The 26,834-nt window shown below is 44.8% G+C and overlaps 1 protein-coding gene across 11 annotated transcripts in view; it reads left to right on the top strand.

Annotated features, from left to right (window-relative positions):
• Positions 1-26,834, top strand: part of LOC147321511 (receptor-type tyrosine-protein phosphatase mu-like) — a 230,309-nt gene that overhangs the window by 17,720 nt on the left and 185,755 nt on the right. For all 11 annotated transcript variants that reach the window (XM_086305457.1, XM_086305458.1, XM_086305462.1 and 8 more), the window contains exon 2: positions 23,840-23,953. In XM_086305457.1, the coding sequence (XP_086161583.1) occupies positions 23,840-23,953 (114 nt within the window). The remainder of the gene's footprint in view (positions 1-23,839; positions 23,954-26,834) is intronic.

Below are 26,834 nucleotides of genomic sequence, written 5' to 3' on the forward strand. Positions count from 1 at the left end.
GAGCCAGGCTGTGTTAGTAAAAAGGAAACGTGTCATAACCAGGATAAAGACGTGTTTATCTTGACTGATGAGTGAAATGGAGCAGGTTCACGTCAGCCTGTAGGAGTTTGAGGAGCCCCTGCAGACCCAAACACAACACACAGGTGGACCCTGGAGGAGTAACTCTGCCTGTCTGCATTTTCACTCTCACTGGAAAGTTCACGTCTCTTTGTGATTCGCCTTCCATGCATACGTGCTGACACATACAGAGGTTCTGCTTCCGGTTCCCTCTGGGTTTGTTCAGTAACCAGCGCCTGTTTGACTGGTGTGGCAGGGCCGCCACTTGACCTCTGACCTCTCTTGGCTGCTCGGTTGTCCGTGTGATCCTTCAGGAACCTACTTCAGGTCTGGATCAGTCCGAGTGTCAAGTCCAGCAGCTGCCCTCCTCCTCCTCTTCATCCTCGCCGGGAAGAGTTACAACCTGGAGGGAGGAAGAAATGCAGGAAGCAGAAGATGAAGGAAGCGGAACAGGGGGAGAATCTGTATGTGTGTGTGTGTTTTACAGAGTAATTATTAGTAATTAGCATATTATTCTAATACCGTCGTCATATAGACAGCCTCGAGTACAGCCAGATAGCAGTGATACACACACACACACACACACACACACACACACACACCCGTAGGCTTTGGGCTGACTGCTGCATTATTCATGTTTGGCCTGAGGCGAGTAAGCTCTTGTGCAAACGCTAATGCTGTTAGCGCCTGGTTACTGTTTCTGCTGGAGATCACAGTTTATGCACACACACACACACACACACACACACACACACACACACACACACACACACACACACACACACACACACAGAGAGAGAGAACAGAATGCATGTGGAAGTCTTTAGAAAGTCTAAACACACATGGATCCTCACAGAAACACATGGAAACACACACACACACACTACAGTGGAGTGCATGGAGCTTTTTATCTGTGGAGGTATTTCACTGTGTGTGTGTGTGTGTGTGTGTGTATGTGTGTGTGTGTGTGTGTGTGTGTGTGTGCGCGCGTGTGCGCGTGTGCGCGTGTGTGCGCGTGTGTGTGTGTTGGGTGTGGTCTGTGTTTGTGTCTCTAATCAGAGTTCCTTTTAATAGACGTCAGTGCGCTGAGCTCATGTTCATGTGGGGAGCACGTCTCCTCCTCCTCATTTTACCTCCTTCCTCCTCTTTCTCGTGTCTGTCTTCGCCCGTCACACAGTCTGTTGTTTTTTTGCTGCCATCTTGTTTCAGCCTCACTGTCACTGTATACGTGTGTGTGTGTGTGTGTGTGTGTGTGTGTGTGTGTGTGTGTGTGTGTGTGTGTGTGTGTCACCAGCTAAATGCCACCACTGACACCACAGGCTGCAGCTGTCCATCAGCGTGTGTGTGTGTGTGTGTGTGTCTGTGTGTGTGTGTGAGACAGCCTCGGGGCCTGCTGGGAGCGCGTCTTGCCGCCCCAGCCTGTCCTGTCTCATCCAATCAGGTCTCTGGGTTTTGTTCGGTGGGGTGTTAGCATCACTACATGCTAACGGTTAACTCCGAGGCTAATAGCATACACATTAGGCAGGGCTGGTTACACTCTGATAATTGGTGTGAGTGTCTGGGGTGTGTGTGGGGGAGCTCACAGAGGGCCCTGTGAGGGTCAGTGTGTGACCAAGGGTCCTCGCACTGATGGGAAGACAGGCGCATGCGTGTGGTTGGCAGACAAAGACAGGAAGAAACGGCTGCTTCCTGAGAAGGAAGCGTGACGGCGAGCCTGATCCCGACGAAGGGGTCACCTCTGCAGGAAACACCAGCCGGTTTCCGTCCTGGCGGTCGCAGATGAGCTGTAAGGGCCATTAGGACGGGGGAGGGGGGTGAGTCGTGAATGTCTCACAGCATGGATCTCCCAGTGTGAGTCCAGCCTCACTGCTCAGTCTCCAGTTAAAGCATGTTATTTTACTGTACGTTAGATAATCTGACTCTGGACAGCAATGCTTCGTGTTCTGTCTCCCATCAGCGATCTGATTCGTTATTAAACTCAAAGGTTTAACAGCAATCGCAGTCTTGCAGTGTTTCCATGTATGGTGTTGCTGTACTGTGGTCAAACATCTGTGACGTGAAACAAACAGCATCGGTAAAGCTGTCTGTTTCACGTCAGCAAATCAATCAAAGAGGCTCAAAGTGTGCAGACTGAAGCTAACAGAAGAGACGCTAAAGCCTGCAAAACATATCAAACTAGCATTTTAACAACAGTGTGAGCTAATCCCTACACTGTTTACATATCCCAGCAAGCGTACGCATGAGCGTCGTTATGAACCCCATGAAACAAAAAACAATCAGAGAAAAAACAAACTATGAAAACGTTTCATTTTTTAAATAAAGCAGAGATAGATGGAAGCAGGACAGCATTAGACTTTGTTCTGAGGATCTGTGACCTCCACACTCTGTGCTGTCAGGTGGGTTGCAAAGTGGCTTGCAGATACCCTAAAGGAGTCTGTATAGAATAGAATAGCTCTTTATTCTCATTCTAAAGGGCGATTCTATTCTATTCTATTATGAAACGTACCAGTTTGATGTGTAGAAAGAGATCAGCCTGTGAAAGTCTAGATCACCATAAAGACACGAGAGTTCAAAAGCTGAAACAAAGACTCTCAGATGATGTGATGCAGTGACCGATGACCTCAGTGAAACAGTCCTGAGATTCATCAGGGTTCAGGTGGATGAAGTACAAAGCTTAAAGAGTCCCAGAACTAAAGCTTTAGGTGAACGGCAGCATCAGAGGTAGTAGTCCAAAGGTCCACGATTGATCTGGGTCAGTGAGAGATGAAGGGAAAAAGTCCCATTTTCATCCATCATGTGACATTAATGATGACGACCAGCGTGATTTTAATCCCACCTACACCCACCCCCCGTGTTAAGGTGTGTGTTGCTGAGCTTTGTCTGCTCCTCCAGCTGTTGTGTTGTTTTACATGTGCAGCTCACTGTCTGTTTTTCAAAATAAAATGTCAGGTTTCATAATAAAAGCTTGGCTAGAACAATGCAGCAGTATAAATCTGATGCTGTTATAGGGCTGGGCGATATATCGAGTTTTTAAAAAATATCGATATATTTTCATACGAGATATAAGATGTGACAATATCCTTTATATCGATATAGTCTATGTTACGTTATAATTATACTTGTGGAGCCACAAGTTTGCCTCTCTTTCGTCCACTTTTGTCTCTAAGCAACGTTACTAGGACTCGCCTCTCCTTCACTGAATACAACTCCCCCTCCCCCATAGCTTCACCTACAGGCAGCGACCAGATGGACACGGCAAATCTCCGTTAGCGAGTTGTGGGGCTGGACGGCGTCAACGTGTTAGCGAGCTAACCGCGCTAACGAGCTAACCACGCTAATGACATGCAGCCCACAGGGGCTGCACGGCCTAAAATCCTTTCATTTTCTCAAAAGTTGACAGCGCGCCTTATGTATGAATTCTGGTTGTGCTTACTGACCGCGAACCGATTTTAGGTGGTACATGGCGCTCAGCAATCTGTCAAAATTTTTTACGACTTTGGTAAGCTACGGAGCTGCAGCGCTTGATGGGTTGTCGGAGGATTACGGCTACCGTAGTCTGGAGCCTCGCGGAGTGATACGTTCTGTACTTCGACGTAATATTACCGTATTGTGTGTGTATAAGGACCATAAATGGCACCTGTTAAGAGACATGGTTACGAAGCGGATTTCAAACTCAAGGCTGTCAGTCACGCAGTAGAAGTTGGGAACAGAGCAGCTGTGAAATCTGTCTTTGTTGTTATGCTCAGCGTCTGTTAGTTTACATTTTGACTGCACAATTATGAGCTTTTTGTTATGCACAAAAACAACATTGTTTTCTTTTATTTATGGAGCATGATTATTTAATAAATGCTGATAATTTATTTTTCAGTAATTTCTTCATGTAAATCTATGCTGTATGTAAATAAAAATGCCTGTGTGACATCTGGGACACAGTGTGACTAGAACTCTCTTTTTGTTCTTAACTTATGGCTTTAAAAAATATCGAGATATATATCTTATATTGCCACCCAGCTAAAAAATATCGAGATATGAATTTTGGGTCATATCGCCCAGCCCTATGCTGTTATCATGTGTGGTCTGATCTTGAGCTTTTAGATAACCTGGACTCTGGAATAAATGTCCAGATTAAAACTTGGTTGGTTCAAGCTGTGGTTCCTTTAATGTCTTTGAGTTTTGTTGTTTTTGTTGTGTTTGTGTGTTTGTGCTGACACACATGTGAAGCGTGACTCAGCCGCTCGCTGATCCTGCAGTCAGTCTAAAAGAAAATCTCCTGAAGCTGCAGCGTACTTAACATTCCTCTGATCACTCAGCAGTGGTACTACCGAACAACAGACTCTGTGTGTGTGTGTGTGTGTGTGTGTGTGTGTGTGTGTGTGTGTGTGTGTGTGAGTGTGAGTGAGAGAGACAGTCAGAAGGTTTCAGATCCTCTCTGCAGTCTCAGATCACATGATCATCCAGAAACACAACAAAGTTGAAAAATGAAGATCAGGTTTCTTTTCACGTGGTCTGTTCAGCTCTCCCGTGTCTCACTGTTTCTTCTTCTTTGTTTTTGTTTTTTTGTCGAGGCACTCCTGCTTTTCCCCCTCGTCCAGCACACACAGATCTCCTTTGCTAGGGCGGGATGCTCATTGAGGCTGACATCACTCCGTTTCCTGATCCAATCACTGCTTCATCCCTAAAATCAAACTCACAGTTAAACTTGTTTCAGCTCCAGTGAAGTGTTGGTGCTAGGCCCCCTTTGTTTTACCCATATTCAAACTCCACTGCAGTAAACAATTAAACACAGAAAAGTAAACTGCAATAAGTTACAGGTTGCAATAAAATAAACCATCTTTATCCTGTAATTGTTTTACCTATAGTTTTTTTTCTTTCTTCTTTTCACTTTGTAAGAATATTCAACACAATACATTTGTCAAAAAATGCCTCTCTGTGCAAAATGGGTCCAAAAACATAAACAGCTGTGGGATGCTGTTTGTCTGTGATTTAAACCAGGGAAACAAACTGTGGCAGGATCAGCCTGATGTTATTTGTATCCCGCTGTAACTTTACTGTATAAAGAGCAAACATTGCCAAAATTTCATTATAAGAAGTGTTTGTGAACTCAAATCAAGAATGTGGGATCCTGTGATCTGGAGAGCCCAGCGCGTGCTGCCGACGCAGGGGAAACATACAGTGGGGCAAAAAAGTATTTAGTCAGCCACCGATTGTGCAAGTTCCCCCACCTAAAATGATGACAGAGGTCAGTAATTTGCACCAGAGGTACACTTCAACTGTGAGAGACAGAATGTGAAAAATAAATCCATGAATCCACATGGTAGGATTTGTAAAGAATTTATTCGTAAATCAGGGTGGAAAATAAGTATTTGGTCAATAACAAAAATACAACTCAATACTTTGTAACATAACCTTTGTTGGCAATAACAGAGGTCAAACGTTTACTATAGGTCTTTACCAGGTTTGCACACACAGTAGCTGGTATTTTGGCCCATTCCTCCATGCAGATCTTCTCGAGAGCAGTGATGTTTTGGGGCTGTCGCCGAGCAACACGGACTTTCAACTCCCGCCACAGATTTTCTATGGGGTTGAGGTCTGGAGACTGGCTAGGCCACTCCAGGACTTTCAAATGCTTCTTACGGAGCCACTCCTTTGTTGCCCGGGCGGTGTGTTTTGGATCATTGTCATGTTGGAAGACCCAGCCTCGTTTCATCTTCAAAGTTCTCACTGATGGAAGGAGGTTTTGGCTCAAAATCTCACGATACATGGCCCCATTCATTCTGTCCTTAACACGGATCAGTCGTCCTGTCCCCTTGGCAGAAAAACAGCCCCATAGCATGATGTTTCCACCCCCATGCTTCACAGTAGGTATGGTGTTCTTGGGATGCAACTCAGTATTCTTCTTCCTCCAAACACGACGAGTTGAGTTTATACCAAAAAGTTCTACTTTGGTTTCATCTGACCACATGACATTCTCCCAATCCTCTGCTGTATCATCCATGTGCTCTCTGGCAAACTTCAGACGGGCCTGGACATGCACTGGCTTCAGCAGCGGAACACGTCTGGCACTGCGGGATTTGATTCCCTGCCGTTGTAGTGTGTTACTGATGGTGACCTTTGTTACTTTGGTCCCAGCTCTCTGCAGGTCATTCACCAGGTCCCCCCGTGTGGTTCTGGGATCTTTGCTCACCGTTCTCATGATCATTTTGACCCCACGGGATGAGATCTTGCGTGGAGCCCCAGATGGAGGGAGATTATCAGTGGTCTTGTATGTCTTCCATTTTCTGATGATTGCTCCCACAGTTGATTTTTTCACACCAAGCTGCTTGCCTATTGTAGATTCACTCTTCCCAGTCTGGTGCAGGTCTACAATACTTTTCCTGGTGTCCTTCGAAAGCTCTTTGGTCTTGGCCATGGCGGAGTTTGGAGTCTGACTGTTTGAGGCTGTGGACAGGTGTCTTTTATACAGATGAGTTCAAACAGGTGCCATTCATACAGGTAACGAGTGGGGGACAGAAAAGCTTCTTACAGAAGACGTTACAGGTCTGTGAGAGCCAGAGATTTTCCTTGTTTGAGGTGACCAAATACTTATTTTCCACCCTAATTTACGAATAAATTCTTTACAAATCCTACCATGTGAATTCATGGATTTTTTATTCACATTCTGTCTCTCACAGTTGAAGTGTACCTCTGGTGCAAATTACTGACCTCTGTCATCATTTTAAGTGGGGGAACTTGCACAATCGGTGGCTGACTAAATACTTTTTTGCCCCACTGTATTCTGTCGGGATACCTACCAGGTGAAGCTAAAGGCAAGATATGCTTCATCATATGTTCCAGTCTTTGGCTTGGAAGCATATGTGGCAATGCTTCATCCTGTGCTTTGTGTTTGTGTGGGAGCCTCATCAGAAACCTGTCCATTACGCTAGCAGTGTCCAAGCAGCGACAGTGAATCACCTCAGCTGCTCCTTTCATTGGTGTAGAGCTCTACCCTGAGCTCCTCGTCTCCCCAACGTTGAGGAGACAGTTCAATGGAAGCTCGTTGGCCTCGAGGATAAACGTCAAGCTTTACCTCCCGGCCCTGCGCCTCAGCACGGTGCCCAGCTCACAGCAGTCGGCCGTGCTGAGTCATCAACCAGGACCAAGCCGTGGCCTCTTTATTAGGAACAGTCTCAGGTGGCCTCATGCAGCTCGCCTTGCTGCTCTGAGAAGGTTTTTGTCACGTCTCCTGGTTTAAATAAAGTTTGTTCACTTTAGCTGCTCTCACATTCGAGGATCAAAGAGTTAAATAAAGTCTTTCCGTCTGAGTCGTTAATAAAAACTCGGAGGAGGAGGCTGAAGGAGCTTTAGAGACAAAACCACAAACGAGTCATTTTCCTAATCTGTACCAGATGGCTTCATTCAGCCTCGCATACTTCAGAGAGAGAGGGAGAGGAGGGCGAGGGTGGCTCCACCCAGGCGCAGCGCCAGCCCTCGCTGTGTGTGATTGGCTGGCTGCTGACAGATTAGGCTGGATTAGAGCAGCAGCAGGGGTCTAATCCGGCCCACCAGCAGATCAGCGAAATGTTATCAGATCTCTGCGGAGTCCGAAGGAGTCCGGCTGCTCCCGCGGGCGGAGCTCAGAGCCCGAGTGTGGGAGGGAGGACTGCCGGCCTCCTCCAGCTGATTCTCCTCCGGATTCTTCGAATGTTTCCTCGCCTTGTGTCATTTTCTCTTTCTTTAGCAGAAATCCTTGCTCCTTCTGTCTGTCTCCTGTGTTTGATGGTTTCTTATCAGTCAGATAGAACATGAAACGGCGAGTGACGTGAGGTCGTCTCAGTTTCTGTCTTCCTGTTTTTGCTCGTTATTCACTGAACTGCAACAGTTGCTCTATTTCTGTCCCGTCGTCGGGATATTTCTCACCTTATCTCAGTTATTTATTTATTGTTTGGTTAAATTCAGTTTTCTTCTTTCTCATTTTCTCTGTCTTTTAAATGGTTCATTGATCTTTTGTCTTAGATTCTTCATCGCTTTTCTTTTTTAATTCTTCACTTTTTCTTCTGTCCTGTGCTCTGATTGGCGGGTTTGTAGTTTTTCTTCTTCTCTGTTTTTAGAATAAACTCACTGTCTCACCATTGATAAGCTGAACCCGAGTCTAAATAGAGATTGACAGACAACATGACTTTTGCGCATTGCATGCCGGGTACTAGTGGCAAAACAATCCAAGTACAGCATCAAATGTTTGCATTTGCAGCACCGCAAAACCTTTCCGGTTCCAATACCTTCTTGCTTTTTCTTTGCCCCCCCAAAAAGTTATGTACAAAACGAAGGAGAACAATGCCGGTCCGTACAAAGACGGACTTGATGAAAAGTCAAAGGAAAGATACGAGGAAAAAATCAAAGGAGTGAAAGGGTTAGACCCTTACGAGCACAGAGTGGACAAAAGACGTTAGCGTGCTCCCCAACTTTCACCACGCTCATATTTATAATCATACGGTTCTTGGAGTGAGTGCATACACTCATGAAGTTTAGTAACTTCAGGTCACTGCAACAAGCCCAGGTACAGTTTACCGACGGATGGGTGCAGGACCTTGAAATGCACCGAAAGAAAGACCATCGTACAAACAAAGTTTACCAGTCTCACAAATCGTCTTCATAAATACACATTCGTTAACCGTTTATTAATAGGACCTTTGAGCTCAACGGTAATTAATTAGTAGTGGAAATAATTTCTGGTTCATCACAGAAATGTAGCAGTGACAATAATACTGTATGCTGTAATCATACTGGACAATTAGTGATACAAAAAACCTGTTTTATCCTGTGAATAAAAGTATATGTTTTTGTCAATGTACCATAATAACAGAAGCGAAACACAATATTGTGTCAGGATAATTCACTGTTTATGCACAATAAATAAAGGAGCATAGCACGACAATTTCTGTTCAGCACCAGACTTGCTTGTAACCTATATCACCAATTAAGTTAAGAAAAATGACGCATTAACTACAACAGAAGACTGACCTTTGTGTAAATGCTTGGAGCAGACTAACCTGTGAGCTGGAGTGTTCTGGGACGTTATATTTGCTCTTTGAATGGCTGCAATCCAGGCCACCCGTCGCCTCTTTGTTACTTCGGAAACATGGCTCGAACTATTTCTCTTCAACGACGTAATCCGATAACAACCGATCTCTTTACCCGTCGGCTTCCCGTGGCTGTCATGCGACTGGCTATTGCAGTTAATAATACAACAGCTTCTTGACATTTTTTGTGTTTCTTTTTATCGCTGTGTAATTGATTTCAATTGAAAGCCTGCGAGCACTAGTACCTCTTGCCACGAGTTCCCAGAATCCTTTGTGGTTTTACCCCTGAATCACGTCACATTTTCAATCTCTATACCCGCCTCCATCATATCAGCAGGCCTGTGGGCTACAGCTCCCACTGTGTGACTTTATTAAACACACGAGGGGGGATCTACGTTACAGTCCTCCTGTATTTGTTGGGCAGGTCGGGGGATGGTTTGGTAACATTTAGCCGCCTTCAGAGTGAATGGTAGCATCACACAGTCACAGATACCTGCTGATCAGTATCATCCAATCAAACTCGAGCTCTGCCTTCTTGGATGCTCTGCAGTCTTTTGTGGTGAGCGTGGATACATACCAGTGCATTACTTAGAGCTTTTCTGATTCAAGTCTTTCTGCAGCTTCCATAAGTGACATCTTGTGTGGAGCTTACACATAAGATCATCGGTGGTTTGATGGCTCGTTACCAACGTTTCATGTCAGGAGCACCTTTAGAAATATATTTACTTAGAAAGTAAAGGCCACACCCCTAATCATGTAGACTTTAAGCCTTGAACCAGGTGGTGTTATGAACGGGGACATTATCTATCAAGACCAGCTGGGTCACCTGTGTGTGGGCGGGACACACCTGGTTTAGTTGATTACTTTGGGCTGAGATCAGTGTGATCTTTATTGATTATTGATTGGACACTGACACAGGTGTGCACTTTGAAATTAGACTTTAGTTTGGGTTTGTCTGTAAAGGGTTAAAACTCCTGTACAAGTTTTAGGAGAGGACCATTAACAGTTATTGATCAGAGGACCGGAGAATAAAGAGGGCAGGCGATCGATCACTGAACATTATGATTAATTACACCTGCTACACACATACACACAAGGCAGAGTGTGTGTACCCTCAGGCAGCGTTTTCTTCTCTCTCTCATCACTCTACCAGCGTACACACACACACACACACACACACACACACACAAAGAGGGTGTGGAATGTGATGGAAAGACTGTGTGTGTGTGTGTAAGAGAGAGAGATCCCTGGAGGTGTGTGTGTGTGTTTGTGTCATTTCCTGTCGAGGCGAAGAAGAAGAATGCCCGACAGCGTGTGATCCCTCTGAAACTCTCAGCTTTGTTTCTGTGATGAGATGAGGGCGAACAAACGGAGCGGGACGGACAGACAGGAAGACGGCGAGCGTCAGACTAGCTCGCCGTAAGCAGCTTCCACGCATGTAGAAACGAGAGCAATGTGAGAACATGTTTCAGTCGGACTGAATACAGCTGAAGTACAGTGCTGCTGTCAGAGTAAAGGTGGACGGTGTCAGAGCAACAGTGTTGTAAATCAAGCGCACCCCTCTGTCTTCTAGCTGTTTACTTCCTTTGGGGAGAACATGAGTGTTGAAGCTCAGCAGTGTCCTGCAGGTGATCCTTACCTGCACCTTCACCTGTGGTTTGACCTTTCATGAATGATCAGTTAACACAGTTCATTTATAAAGGTGTTACGACCCGTCTAGGGCCAGGCCATAACATGAGCGAGGCACTCGCTTCCCCCCCAAGACCCAAGCAGTCACACGAAACCAATCCGTTAGATATGAGGTGATTTATTTACAATGTGAATAAACAGAACCAAAACGGGAGTGTCAACACTTCAGGGTGAGCCAAGGCCAAAACAATAAACAAAACAAACCTACACAAATCCCGCACCCCTGACCTTACCAAAACAAAGTCAAAAATAAAGACAGAGTCTGACCTCCTTAACTAACTCAAAACAGGAGAAAACGGGTGATCAAAAGAAATGGCAGCTCACCCCTACCCACTCCACTTCCACAACTTTCAAGCGTATACTGCAGCCAGCGGCTACCACAGGACTACTGCTGGGTGATGAGGAGAAACGCGAGGGCCTCTCCCGCTGTAGCACTCCAGCCTCCTTTTAATGGGCGGGTCCTCCAGCTGGATCCAATCACGCCGGGGCAGTATATCCACGCACCAATCGGAACAGGGCCCTGGCACAGCTAAATTAACATAGAAAAAACACAACACCTGCACAAACAAACACATGGACATACAAGTTCGTAACACCCCCTTCCATAAGATTTAAACAATCTTCCTATTGTTTAATTCCTAAACTACAAAATCGCTCTCGACAGGGCGTCCGCGATGACATTTTCCGTCCCTTTCTTATGCTTGATCTGCAGGTTGAAGTCTTGCAAAAGAAGGGACCAACGCATAAGTCTCTGATTTGAGTTTTGCATCTGGGAGAGAAATACCAATGGGTTATGGTCAGTGAACACTTGAACAGGGATAGAGCTGGATCCGATATACACCTCCTGGGCTTTGCCAACCAGTTTGCATTGCAACAGCAGCGGCCAAAATTCCTTCGGCCAGCTTAACGCGGCCGCTATACGCTCAAAAGCGTTAAAATAGGAATCCACTTTGGCCTCACGAAACGGGGGAACCAGTTTAACGTGCCTAGTGATGTCAAAACTTGTTGGGACAGCGGTGGACGTACTAGGATGACTAGAGGCAGATGTGGAGGGCTTTCGCTCCAGCTCCAAAGCTCTGACACGGAGGTGCATTGCTTGTACCTCAAGCTCTTTAGCACGGGTTTCCACCTCCCTTATACGGAGGGTCAAACGGAGATCTTCCGTAGACCGCCCCGCCAGGGGTTCCCCGGCCGTACCAGACCCAGCTGCTTCAATCTTTGCCCCAGCAGCATCAGAGTCCGCCTCGGCTGCATCAGAGTCCGCCTCGGCTGCGTCAGAGTCCGCCTCGGCTGCATCAGAGTCCGCCTCGGCTGCATCAGAGTCCGCCTCGGCTGCATCAGAGTCCGCCTCGGCTGGTAGCACGTTAACAGGCCCTTTGGCATCCGGCCCCGGCTCAGCCTCCGGAGCCACCTTCACACCCCCGCCATCAGGCTGCTCTACAGCTGCCTTCGGGGCAGGAAGGATGCCTCGCTCCACCAGCTCTGCACACAAAGCGTCCCTAACCTCCGCTTTGCGGGCACCATAGGACACTTGAATATCATAACAACTAGCAATAATAAGCAAATCCGCCTTCCTGCACTTCACTATTTTATCCCATGAAGGCGAAGTAACAAAATCATCCAAAGAAAACTCCATAATTCCACACACCTACCACCCCCACACCCAAGAAAACCGCCAACAGACCAAACACACGCGAAAACCCACAGAAAAAGGCAGAGGACGAGCCCCCAATTCATGTTACGACCCGTCTAGGGCCAGGCCATAACATGAGCGAGGCACTCGCTTCCCCCCCAAGACCCAAGCAGTCACACGAAACCAATCCGTTAGATATGAGGTGATTTATTTACAATGTGAATAAAGAGAACCAAAACGGGAGTGTCAACACTTCAGGGTGAGCCAAGGCCAAAACAATAAACAAAACAAACCTACACAAATCCCGCACCCCTGACCTTACCAAAACAAAGTCAAAAATAAAGACAGAGTCTGACCTCCTTAACTAACTCAAAACAGGAGAAAACGGGTGATCAAAAGAAATGGCAGCTCACCCCTACCCACTCCACTTCCACAACTTTCAAGCGTATACTGCAGCCAGCGGCTACCACAGGACTACTGCTGGGTGATGAGGAGAAACGCGAGGGCCTCTCCCGCTGTAGCACTCCAGCCTCCTTTTAATGGGCGGGTCCTCCAGCTGGATCCAATCACGCCGGGGCAGTATATCCACGCACCAATCGGAACAGGGCCCTGGCACAGCTAAATTAACATAGAAAAAACACAACACCTGCACAAACAAACACATGGACATACAAGTTCGTAACAAAGGAAAAAACCCTAACCCTCTCCTGTTCATGCCAGTCTAGCTCATTAAACTAAAAGTACCATGCAGCACCAAACCAACAATCAACCACATCAGCTGCTGACAGGACTTGGATCTGGTGATCGCCACACTCCTCCCCTAAGGAAAAGCGACTTCTAGCCTGAGTAATATTATTATTTTTTATCATTTCATATTAGTTCTTCGTGCTGTGATGTGTCCTCCTCTTCATCATTGGTTACAAATGTCAGCAAGTTTTTGTTTTGATCCTCCCCGCCTGTTTTGCTGTTACGTTCCTCGGGATACCCAGATGTTAGCAAAGTATTAGTGCTGGTGTCTGGAAAGCCCAAAAAGTTCTCATCCACAGTTTCCTCCTCGAATATTTCTTTCAAATGGTGTTGTTGTTGCTCCTCCAGTTGTGTGGCTGTGGGATAACAAGGTGTTAGTTTTGAGACATGGACTATCATATCCTCCCCCAAATCCTCCAAAACTACTGGACCAACCTGCTGCACCACCCGGTCCTTGCCATTTGGGAGCCAGCTTGGCAGTGAAAAACTGTAAAGTGCCAGGAGGATTGCCATGATTTATACATTGGGGAAACCAAACAGTGTTGTGCGGAAGGCACAAAACAGAAGAGCTACCTCGTCAGGCCAGGACTCTTCAGTCTATTTACACCTACAGGCCAGTGGACAGTTTCAATGATGAGGATGTACACATCCTGGATAGGGAGGAACGCTGGTTTGAGGAGTGCTGTGATTGCAGCCATTCCCCAACTCTCTGTGAATGGTACTCATGGCCACTGATCAGTGGTCTTTGATCAATGATCTTTGATCAGTGGTCAATGGTCCTTTTGCATATTAATGATCATAAACTGACCTCACAGCCTGTTGTTAGTCAGTGCTGCTGGTGTCAGTCATTACTGTTTATAAGGTTGGAAACCTGCAGTCAACTGAGACTGAAGGAGTTCAACTCAATTCAAATTTCAATTATATAGCACCAAATCACAACAATGGTAGCCTCAAGGTGCTTTATATTGTACAGTAGATCATACAATAATACATACTGTACAGAGAAAAAACCCAACAATCATATGACCCCCTATGAGCAAGCACTTTGGCCACAGTGGGAAGGAAAAACTCCCTTTTAACAGGAAGAAACCTCCAACAGAACCAGGCTCAGGGAGGGGCGGGGCCATTTGCTGTGATTGGTTGGGGAGAGAGGAGGAGGACAGGATAAAGACAAGCTGTGTAAGAGAGACAGAGATTAATAACAAGTATGGTTCAGTGCAGAGAGATCTATTAACACATAGTGAGTGAAGAAGAAACACCCAGTGCACCATGGGAATCCCCCAGCAGTCTACAACCAACACTGAATCCTCCCTTAGCTGTAATAGGTGTAGTTGTGGCTGTCCTCTTTAGCATCTACATGGATGTTAAAATCACCCACAATAATGATTTTGTCTGAGCTCAGAACTAAATCAGATATAAAGTCTGAGAAATCAGACAGAAACTCTGTGTAAGGCCCAGGTGGACGATAGATGATAACAAGTAAGACTGGTTTCTGAGTTTTACAGCTGGGGTCGACAAGGCTATGTATCAGGCTTACAAAGAATTAAAAGTCTGTCTGGGTCTTTGGTTGATTGATAACCAAAGACCACTGAGTCCACAGATGTCAAGCTCAGAAGGAGAGAGTTCCAGAGTCTGGGGGCAACTGTGGCAAAAACTCTGGGTCCCAATACAGGATCTTGTGGTACACCATAGCTCTCACGTCTGTGTAAACAAAGTCTTGTAAAAAGGTGAGTGAACTGAGTTTTCTTTTGGATCCTTACCTAGCATGTGTAATGTTCAAACTCTTATTTTGAAATTACCTGAAGTACACAGGTACGCCGGCTGTATGTGCGTGTGCTAGCTTAGCAGTTGACAGTTATGTGGATGCGCTGATCCTTATGTACTGAATAAAGTAATCTGTATGACAACTCCGAGGCGATTTCTCCATAAGTATTGAAGCCACAACAGCATGAACCTCGGGACTCCTCTATTTCTGATCGTAGATCATTTTTAAGCAATGAGATGAAGTAATGCTGGGAATTTGTTTGCCTGAAGCTCATCTAATCAGTGTGTCATGAATCTGTCCTCTCACAAACTAACTGCAGATTGTTAAAGTTAACCTAACTTGTGAGTTAAAAGTGTCGCCAATAAACTGCCTTCTTGTGAGTAAATGCTTCGAGTGTCTGTCCCGTTTGTAGCAACCGAAAATAAAATAAATTCATAATTATAATAAAGGTCAATCAAATGGACCAATATGACAAGGCCATGATGATCCACTTGGTAAAATAAATTCGCTTGGCATCTTTCTTAGCCTTAAGACAACAACTCTGATGGCTAAAGATCCAAACGGAAAGAAACCACCGGCAGAACCAGGCTCAGGGAGGGAGGGGCTATCTGCTGCGACCGGTTGGGCTGAGAGAAGGAAGACAGGATAAAAGACATGCTGTGGAAGAGAGACAGAGGTTAATAACAAGTATGATTCAATGCAGAGAGGTCTGTTAATACATAGTGAGTGAGAAAGGTGACTGGAAAGGAAAAACTCAATGCATCATGGGTATCCCCCAGCAGTCTATTGCAGCATAACTAAAGGAGGATTCAGGGTCACCTGGTCCAGCCCTAACTATATGCTTTAGCAAAAAGGAAAGTTTTAAGCCTAATCTTAAAACTAGAGATAGTGTCTGTCTCCCGAATCCAAACTGGAAGCTGGTTCCACAGAAGAGGGGCCTGAAAACTGAAGGCTCTGCCTCCCATTCTACTTTTAATAATAATAATAATGGATTGGATTTATATAGCGCTTTTCAAGGCACCCAAAGCGCTTTACAATGCCACTATTCATTCACACACTGGTGGAGGCAAGCTACAGTTGTAGCCACAGCTGCCCTGGGACTGACAGAAGCGAGGCTGCCATATCGCGCCATCGGCCCCTTTGGCCAACACCAGTAGGCGTTAGGTGAAGTGTCTTGCCCAAGGACACAACGACCAGGACAGAGAGCCCGGGGATCGAACCGGCGACCTTCCGGTTACAGATACGCTTCCCAACCCCCTGAGCCATGGCAACCATGGCTCAGGCGGCTTTAAATACTCCAGGAACAACAAGTAGGCCTGCAGTGTGAGAGTGAAGTGCTCTAATAGGGTGATATGGTACTACAAGGTCATTAAGATAAGATGGGGCCTGATTATTTAAGGCCTTGTATGTGAGGAGCAGGATTTTGAATTCTGGATTTAACAGGAAGCTAATGAAGGGAAGCCAATACAGGAGAAATCTGCTCTCTCTTTCTAGTCCCTGTCAGGACTCTTGCTGCAGCATTTTGGATTAACTGAAGGCTTTTCAGGGAGTTTTTTGGACTTCCTGATAATAATGAATTACAGTAGTCCAGCCTGGAAGTAATAAATGCATGAACTAGTTTTTCAGCATCACTCTGAGACAGGATATTTCTAACTTTAGAGATGTTGCACAAATGGAAGAAAGCAGTCTTACATATTTGTTTAATATGTGCGTTGAAGGACATGTCCTGGTCAAAAATGACTCCAAGGTTCCTGACAGTGTTACTGGAGGCCAAGGTAATGCCACCCAGAGTAAGAATCTGCTTAGATACCATATTTGTAAGATTTTCAGGGCCGAGTACAATAACCTCAGTTTGATCTGAATTAAGAAGCAGAAAGTTAGCGGCCATCCAGGTCTTTATGTCTTTAAGACATTCCTGCAGTTTAACTCATTGGTGTGTGAAGAGGACTCTCCATTTACATGCACAAACTGGAGTCTATTAGATAGATATGATACAAACCACTGCAGCACAGTACCTGTAATACCTACAGGGCGATCGTGGCTCAAGAGTTGGGAGTTCGCCTTGTAATCAGAAGGTTGCCGGTTTGAGACCCGGCTTGGACAGTCTCGATCGTTCTATCCTTGGGCAAGACACTTCACCTGTTGCCTACTGGTGGTGGTCAGAGGGCCCGGTGGCGCCAGTGTCCGGCAGCCTGGCCTCTGTCAGTGCGCCCCAGGGTGGCTGTGGCTACAATGTAGCTTGCCATCACCAGTGTGTGAATGTGTGTGTAAATGGGTGGATGACTGGATATGTAAAGCGCTTTGGTGTCCTTAGGGACTAGTAAAGCGCTATATAAATACAGGCCATTTACAGCATGCTCTAATCGCTCTAATAGGATATTATGGTCGACAGTATCGAACGCTGCACTGAGGTCTAGCAGGACAAGCAGATGATCTGTTAGCTGTTTGACAACTACTCTTTCAAGGATTTTTGATATGAAAGGAAGGTTGAAGATTGGCCTATAATTAGCTACAACTGCTGGGTCTAGAGATGCTTTTTGAGTAAAGGTTTAACTACAGCCAGCTTGAAGGCCTGTGGTACATAGCTGATTATTAGAGATAGGTTGATCATATTTAAGATCGAAGAATTAATTAATGGCAGGACTTCTTTGAGCAGTTTTGTAGGAATGGGGTCTAAAAGACACGTTGATGGTTTGGAGGAAGTAATTATTGAAGTTAACTCAGAAAGATCAACTGGAGAAAAAGAGTCTAACTTAACATCAATGGTACTAAGAGTAGCTGTAGATAATATTACATGTGTGGGATGATTACTGGTAATTTTTTCTCTAATGATAAAAATTTTATTTGTGAAGAAGTTCATGAAGTCATTACTAGTTAACGTTAAAGGGATTGTTGGCTCACAAGAGCTCTGACTTTTTGTCAGTGCTGAAGAGAAACCTGGGGTTGGTCTTATTTTCTTCAATCAGTGACGAATAGTAAGATGTTCTGGCTTTGTGGAGGGCTTTCTTATAAAGCAGCAAACTATTTCTCCAGGCTAAATGATGATCCTCTAAATTTGTGACACGCCATTTCCTCTCCAGATTACGAGTCATCTGCGTTAGGCTACGTGTTTGAGAATTATACCACGGAGTCAGGTACTTCTGATTTGAGGCCTTAGTTTTCACAGGAGCTACAGTATCCAGAGTCGTACGTAGTGAGGAGGTAAAATTATTAACAAGATGATCGACCTCTGTTGGGGTAGCGTTCAGATAGCTGCTCTTTCACGGTTCTGGGTCGGTTCGACACAGCATTTTAAGTTTATTATGTTTTGGGTTTATTTTTGCATTATGGAGTGTTTTGGGGTTCTCTGGTGTTTTGATTATTTACGATAGATTATATTACTGTGGTTCTGGTTTAGGGTTTTGTTCACAGGGTTTGTGTTCTCATGTTTTGTGTGGGTTTAGTTCTGTGTCTGGTCTGCGTCTTTGTGTAGTGATGTCTTGTTCCTGTTTTATTGTGAAGGTCTGCGTCTCATGTGGGTGTGTTCAGTTTACCTCCCTTGTCTCGTCTCGTTAATTACTCCCAGCTGTGTGTAATCTCCCCGTTTCTCTTAGTGTATTTAAGTCGTGTCTTCTGCTGTAGTAGTCACTGATCCGTCTGTGCATCCATCGTGTTTCATCCATGTGTTCTCCCTGCTGTCCGTCATCACTTACCTCCGCCCATCCTTCTTCATGTTCATGTCCTGGTTCGTGTTTTGTAATTTAGTTGTTCCCAGTTCAGATAGTCTGCAGTCCAGTTTGCCGTTTTTCTATTTTGTACTTTACTTTCAATAAACCACCTTCACACCTTTACAAGCAGTCTGTGTTTGGATCCCTCTTCATTATCTCCACACAGCTTACTTCACTCGCTGTGACATGCTCTGCTCTATGAGCATTGAAGATGATAACAGTGGGTGGATTATATTCTTAAACTTAGTTACAGCGCTTTCAGAAAGACATCTACTTTGATAAAGTCTACTCTCCACCGCTGTGTAATCAATTATTGTAAATGTAAATGTTATCAGGAAATGATCAGACAGGAGAGGGTTTTCAGGAAACACTGTTAAATGTTCAGTTTCTATGCCATATGTTAAAACAAGATCTAGAGTGTGATTAAAGTGGTGGGTGGGTTCTTTTACATTTTGACAGAAGCCAATTGAGTCTAATAACAAATTAAATGCCATGTTGAGGCTGTCATTTTTAGCATCTACATGGATGTTAAAATCAGCCACAATAATTATTTTATCTGAGCTCAGAACTAAATCAGATAAAAAGTCTGAGAAATCAGACAGAAACTCTGTGTAAGGCCCAGGTGGACGATAGATGATAACAAGTAAGACTGGTTTCTGAGTTTTACAGCTGGGGTGGACGAGGCTAAGCATCAGGCTTTCAAATGAATTAAAAGTCTGTCTGGGTCTTTGGTTGATTAATAGGCTGGTGTGAAAAATTGCTGCCAGACCTCCCCCTCGGCCTGTGCTTCGAGGTTTCTGGTAGTTAGAATGACTCGGGGGTGTTGATTCATTTACACTAACATAATCATCCTGCTGCAACCAGGTTTCTGTAAGGCAGAGTAAATCAATTTGTTGATCAATTATTAAGTCATGTACTAACAGAGACTTGGAGGAGAGAGACCTAATATTTAATAATCCACATTTCACTGTTTTACTCTTTGGTTCAGATGTGGATACTGTATTGTTCTTTCTTTGTAATTGTTTATGTTTACGTTGTTTGTTGCTGGTTTTTAGTTTGTTTTTTGTCTGTTTGGAAGCTGACACAGTCTCTATGGAGATGGGTTTTTGGGGGGTAGCAGGAGGAGAGAAGCTGCAGAGAGGCGTGTAAGACTGCAACTCTGCTTCCTGGTCCCAACTCTGGATAGTCATATTTTGGGAGGTTTAATAAATTTGTCCATATCTCTAGAAATGAGAGCTGCTCCATCCAAAGTGGGATGGATGCCGTCTCTCCTCAGGAGTCATCAGGAGTTCTTATTTATTGAATTTTATTATTTATTGAATTTTATTGTTTTATTTATATTTTGATATTGCTAGGGATGATGCAATGATCGGGGACCATTCTTCATTTCGTTGTTCTCGTGACAATGACAATAAAGTTTCTGATTCTGATTCTGATCAGGAGTCACCTGATGATGATGATGATGATGATGATGATGATGATGAAACGTTCCTCCCACTGAAGACATCCAGGTGAACAGAACCAACGTTCTGGGGGATTTTCTGTTTCCTCACCTGGATGATTGAGCATCAGAACATGTCACTCAGAAATGTTGTTTGTCAGCTGGTGTATAGTGTGTGTTCAGATGCCGCACACAGCAGCAGCTGGAGAAGGGCAGCCAATCAGACAAAGAAGGATTAATCTGAACTCTGAATCATGCAAAGCTGCTCTGGTAGAATAAAGCGCAGGATGTCGACATGAAACATTAAAACCACACGTCAGAGTCAAAGTCCGGTCTCTCTCACACTCACACACACACACACACACACACACAAACAAACACACACAAACACACACCTCTTTCTGCAGTGTTGGGCGATCATGAGATGAGATTGGTTTTCTGTTGGAGAGAGAGAGCTTACTGTGTGTGTGTGTGTGTGTTTGTTATATAGATGCACATGGATAGAAGCAAATGAAACAGATTGTGTCTGGTATCTGTTGATGAGCTAACACTGCCCAGCGGGACGAATGTGTGTGTGTGTGTGTGTGTGTGTTTAATGTGCCTTCTGTTACAAAGAAAGAAAATGAGCCTTCCCGCTATTTAATGTCAACGCTTTCAGATGACGGCTCCTCACACACAGGCGCGTGTGCGTGTCGGCATGAATGGAAGGATTTAGACATCTTTGAGTCACAGAGGAAGGAGGAGGTTTACATCTATTATTCTCCTGTGTGTGCGTGTGCGTGTGTGTGTGTGTGTGTGTGTGTGTGTGTGTGTGTGTGTGTGTGTGAGAGAGAGAGAGAGAGAGCATGCTGGGAAATGGTAATGAACTGGAACTGTCTCACTCTGAAGAACATTATATGTTTACAAGCTGCTCTCTGCTGACGAGCGAGAAACAAGGTGGAAGTGCGACTTGAACGTCTGTATCAATGAAGCGATTAATCAATGAGGTGATTGATTCGCTGATTACTGGTCGAGCGTTCGGGTTTCCTGCTTCGTTCTGAGGATGTTGGTGCGTCTTGTACATCAGTAAATGAATGGCAAACGGGCCGCAGTCTTTCTGTAATGGAACTAAACACAGTACAAACACGCGTGACCCAGTTACTCTGAATACATCATCACATGTAGGTGCAAAGTATACGAGCTGATAATGTGATTTCAATAAATAAGTATAAAAACCCACACCTGGAATAAATAATGGGAGAAAAATACTAATAAAGTCTATAAATAAAAATGTCCAGATGAAAGTGATGCAGCAGTGAGTAGCAGAGTCTTCAGAGCTGATTAAACTTTCTGTGTAATTATTTCAACAGCATGCTACACACAGAGTCCTGTGGGGGTCCCGTGGGGGGCTGTTGGGGGCTGTGGGGGGCTGTGGGAGGAAGAGACTTGAAGAAATAAATATGTGGTTAACGTTCCAGCTGATGTATGAGGAGAAAGAAGGAACTGCACGAGCCTTAAATCAGTTCCAGTGTCCAAGCATCCAGAAGTGTTTCTACACCAGCTCTAATTTCTGTTTCTTCATCGGCTGGAAGACAGAACACAGACTGGAGACTGCTCACCTAGTTAATTTAAAGCATGGACTGGGGTTCATATCGCAGGTTTTACTCTTTACTTCTCATTTTCCACACTTCATAACAATAATCATAAGATTCATTTTATATCATCCAAATAGAGAGAGGGGGAAATAACAGCCTCACTTCTAAACCACTGAAGAAGAAATGATCGTATTGATGAGGTTCTGTAAGCACAGTGTAGTCGATCCTGTGATCGCATTAATGTGCCATTAGTATGCAGCATCTCCGTGTCTCAGTCTTTAGGTGGGACTTGCTGTGATGGAGGTGATGAACCCACTAACTCTGCTCATATTAGTGAGATCCAGCCAGGTTTCTGCCGCCGACCAATGTTTGTCTCATCGTCAGTGGGGCTGTCCGTAGATATTTGAGCCTCTGTGGATCCGAGAAAATCCAAATTTGTTTTTTGTCTGCTGTACAATCTTTGGAAATGGTTCCAAGAAATCACTCAAAGCGAACCCCGTCCGCAGCCTTAAAGCCGGGGCCTTCAGGAACAGTTTTTCCTTAATCCTATCTGTGGGTTCAGATATGAACTCAACAGAGTCTGGACCTGAACCCAACGGGGTCCAGATATGAACCCAACAGAGTCTGGGCTTTAATCTAATTTTAATCACGATTACGATCTGGGCTTTCAACGATCATTAAAAATTATTAGCACCTCCCTCATACTTTACTCTCGCGCTGCTCCGTGTGGCAAATCGAGCGCACCTCTGTGCATTTAAGAGGACCCGAGGGAAGCTCGGAAAGCTAAGCAGAAGTTATTTGGAGAGGAGAGTGACTGCCGTTGGTTGAAAAGAGAGGTAAAAAAAAAAACTTCAGTGGTGTGGAAACATGGGTTCGCGGAGTCAGACGTGGATCAAGTAGACATAGTGTGTAAACTTTGCTACAGTGTAGCTGCACCACAGAGCAACACTGCAAAGTTCACTAAACATAGATGTTTACATTTTTCATTTATATTTTATATTGCAAACATTTGCACTGTTCAGTATTTGCACACTATTTTATATTATTTTTTAAAGTCATTATTCAATACATTGTTATTGTTAACCCTTTAAAGCAGGTCAGAGCGGCACGCTCCGTTTTGTGTAACTATTTTTGAATCCCTGTAGAACCGGAACCATGTAAGCTAGCACAATAATTTTTTTTGCATATGAAACCAGAGGAATTGTACCTACATCTTATGTCATCAGCTTGTCCTCGGTCACGGTTTCCTTCCACATAAAGCTTTGCAGAAATTGCATAAAAAGCGCTTGCAGGAACAAAAACATAATATTCCAGAAACACGCTTTGCCGATCTGATCAGCTGTTCGTAACACTTCCCACATTGAAACAGACGTCAGCGCGAACTATTGCATGTCCGCCATTTCCTGCCCAAAACAGGAAGTGACGTCATTTTCGTGGAAAATTTAGTTTTTTACTTGTAGGCTTCAAAAGCCTATACTGGTGTTTTTATAAGTCATGTTTGACTTTATGCTTTTCTGAATAGTTTCTGGGATGCTTAGAACTCGAATTGCACTGCTGGAAATAGTTTATTTTGATGCACCTGCTGTTTTCTTTGCAAATTTGCATCACAGGATTGTTTTTTCGTTTTTCCTGCAGTATATAAAAATTGCTGTATCTCCAAAATAAAACTATGAAGACACTCAAAATAAATTTCCTGTTGTTGTAAACTATTTTTTGCAACTTTATTGTATTTAAAGTTTTGAGGGATAAACCTCTTAAATTTCTCCAAGTAGAAATATATTCGTTAGCTTCATAGCATAAGTGCCTAAGTCATTGACTTAGGCACTTATGCTATGAAGCTAACCCTATGTAAAAACAAACAAAAACGATTTTCAATTTTTTTGTAGTTTATTGCACTTTTTTGCAATGAATGTAGTTACTATGGGCTATAACAGTTGTATTGATGCATAGCAACTTGAAATGCTCCCACAAATGGCACTACAACATGTAAAAAAATAATATAAGCTCTGGCGGACTTGGTTCTATAGTAGGTCTTAAAGGGTTAAATAAATATCATCAAATAATCGTGATCTCAATTTCAGTGAAAATAATCGTGATTATCATTTTTGCCATAATCGAGCAGCCCTAGTTTCACCTAAGGTAACTGAGCATCTGTCTGTCTCTTTTTCAGCTTGTCTATCTGGTCGGTCTCCTGACTGCACGCTGGTCCAGTCCAAAGAAGATGACTTTGACTGGGAGCAGGGAGACACCCGAGACCGATTGGCCACCCCCTGGATCCCTGCAGGTACTGTTTGTCTTTCTGAAAGCACCGTCAGGGCCCCGCAGTCCTCCTGCAGTCCTCCTGCAGTCCTCCTGCAGCTCAAAGGTTCCCCGGGTGCTCCTCAGCACGATTCCCTCTAAGCTGAGCGCATGACTGCTGACAGCGTCTCCACATGCAGAAAATCAGCGAAATAAAATAAATACATGTATTTACTTTAATTCCAATTCAGGCTGTATTTTTTTTTTGTGCGCAGCGCAGATTTTCTGTGTGGGAACACCATGTCAGCAGTGTGCGATTGCTCATGCGCTCAGCTTAGAGGGAACATTGCTCCTCAGGGAACCTTTCTGGGTCTCCTGAAGCTGGGTCTTGGTGGTGCATGCATGTCTTCCTCTGACTCTTAAAAACCCTGAAGTACGTTTGTGTTGTGACACACATACATTGGTCATCAGCATATCTTTGCCTCTCCGGTTCTGCTGTTGCTCATTTAATCAATCCTGTGCTCGATGAGCCGAGGCTTATAAGTACTTACTGTTTACAACAAGGTGCAATCCTCTGGGTATGTCGTTAAACAGCTCGAAGAGATGCTTGAGTCTGAAAACAAACTCTGGACTACTGAAAGCAGGAACGCCGCTCTAAATGGGAAATGGCTGCATCAACCAGGTGCAAGCCTGATCCAATCACAGAGCGCCAGACCGAGCTGTGTACGCATCAGTCTACAACCAAACCCCCAACCCTTTGTCAGACACACGGGCTTCACACCAACGCCCCTATAAATGGCATGTTTATGCTCTGCATGCCTAATGGCGTTACCTGTCACTGCGTGCCACACACCTGTAACACGGTCAGTTAGGCTAACCTCGGTCGTGACCGTAATTCGTCCCGAGCAGCCGAGGACGGCGGTCGTAACCAGACAGAGAGGGAGTGTTCTCCCTATAATCAACTATTGTACAGGTCCTTAAACACAGCACTGCAGCGCTTTGCACCTGAAGGCAGCACTGAGGGAAAAGCTGCTGCAGCCTTCCTTTTGTCTGCTATTGACCTGCCACTGTGTGTGTGTGTGTGTGTGTGTGTGTGTGTGTGTGTGTGTGTGTGTGTGTGTGTGAGCGAGCCGCCATTTGTCACATGCTCACAGAGGTTACCCTGCTGACGAATGAGAATGCAGCACTCTTAAATCACAGAGCCAATCACGTGAGAGACAGGCTGACCGAGGACACACAGAAAGGAGGTGGTTACTGTCCTGTTTAATGTGAGTTATAGAGGAGGTGGAGGAGGAGGAGGCGAGAGGAGAGTTTGTCACCTTTACTCTTTTCCAATAAAAGAGGGTTTTTGTGTGTTTCACTGTGTGTGTGACTAATTGCAGCCAATCCAAGCAATCAGAGAGCAAACAGCTTCTCTCCCAGTGGACACACACACACACACTCCTCCTCGCTTCGATCTCCTCCTGGCTGATGTGTGGAGCAGTGAGCAGGACAAGACAGGGCATTAAATCTAACACACCCTCCACAGCAGAGGCCAAACTCAGCCTTCTCCCAGCTGAGCTCGCTTCGGAGGAAAAACTGACCAATCTATTCAATTCAGTTTTATTTATACAGCGCCAAATCACAACTACAGTCTCCTCAACGGCGCTTTATATTGTACAGTAGACCCTACAATAATACTAGAGAGAAAAACCCAACAATCATATGACCCCCGATGAGCAGCACTTTGGCAACAGTGGGAAGGAAAAACTCCCTTTTAACAGGAAGAAACCTCTGGCAGAGCCAGGCTCGGGGAGGGGCGGGGCCATCTGCTGCGACTGGTTGGGGTGAGCCTCAGCTTCACCCGAATCTGAAGCTGAGGTTCTGTTTGGAGGTGATGGGTTCAACCAGAGACAGCTGTTATCGGGTCAGAGTTCAGAGCCGCAGTTTGTTAAAGCTGTTAATAAACCTCACTGATCTGGAGACAGTCAGTGTTAAAACATCTGGAACATGTGGAGCTTCGTGGAAGCACAGACACAAAGCAGTAACATGCAGGAGTGATCTCAGCTCGTTTGTCAATTTCAGCAGCTCACATCTGATTCTTTAAATCAAATATAATGTTTCAGGCCAACGGCAGGCGGTGCTTAATATTTATTTGATATTTGTTCTGGTGCCTTTGGGCGCATGCCTCTCTTCTGTCTGTGTCCGAGGCTGCCGAGGACCAGCGTCGCTCCACCGCCTTTACTCTAAAAACAGACACTTTATCAATGGGACTTCTGCATGTGATATCGGTGGGAGGAAAACATCCACACAGACAGCATTCTCCAGTGAAAGTGGTGGTTTAATACTGCAGACACACACACACACACAGAGCTGCAGCGAAGAATCGATTGACCAGTGATTGCAGGCTCCATTTAATGTTCTTATAAATGGTACAGGTTCAATCTAATCTGAGCCATGTAGCGCCGGCTTGCTCTCTGCTGTCAGTGTGAACAACAGTAATCTTCCCTAATACTCTTTCCTGCTGCACACACACACACACACACACACACACACACACACACCGTCTCAGCCTCTGGACTGACTATGTTTCTTGCTCTGATTTCTTTCTGTCGTTAGCTGTTTGTTACTGCTCACGACGAGCTGATAAACTTCATCCCCTCCTCATCGTCAGCCTGTTCCAGCTGAGATTTTTAGATCATTTAACCTGATCCTGGAAAGCAACTTTGCTAATCTTTCTCTTTGGTGACTAGCACGTCTGGTCAGCTAAAAATAAACGAGTCCAGACCAGATCAGATGCTGGTAACGCCATGACATCACGGGTATATTTATCTTCCTTACAGACCAGCTGAAGCAGCTGAGTGCAGTGAGCCAACAGTACAGTAATTATTAGTTTTGCAGGGAAAGCAGTTGAGGCAGTGGAAGATGTTCCTGAGGTTTGTTTCTAG

This window comes from Aulonocara sp. 'chitande type north' Nkhata Bay, linkage group LG9 (assembly GCF_057382095.1).
Source record: "Aulonocara sp. 'chitande type north' Nkhata Bay isolate Kocher_YH1m ecotype deep benthic linkage group LG9, A_spYH_male_GT1.1, whole genome shotgun sequence".
NCBI lineage: Eukaryota > Metazoa > Chordata > Actinopteri > Cichliformes > Cichlidae > Aulonocara > Aulonocara sp. 'chitande type north' Nkhata Bay.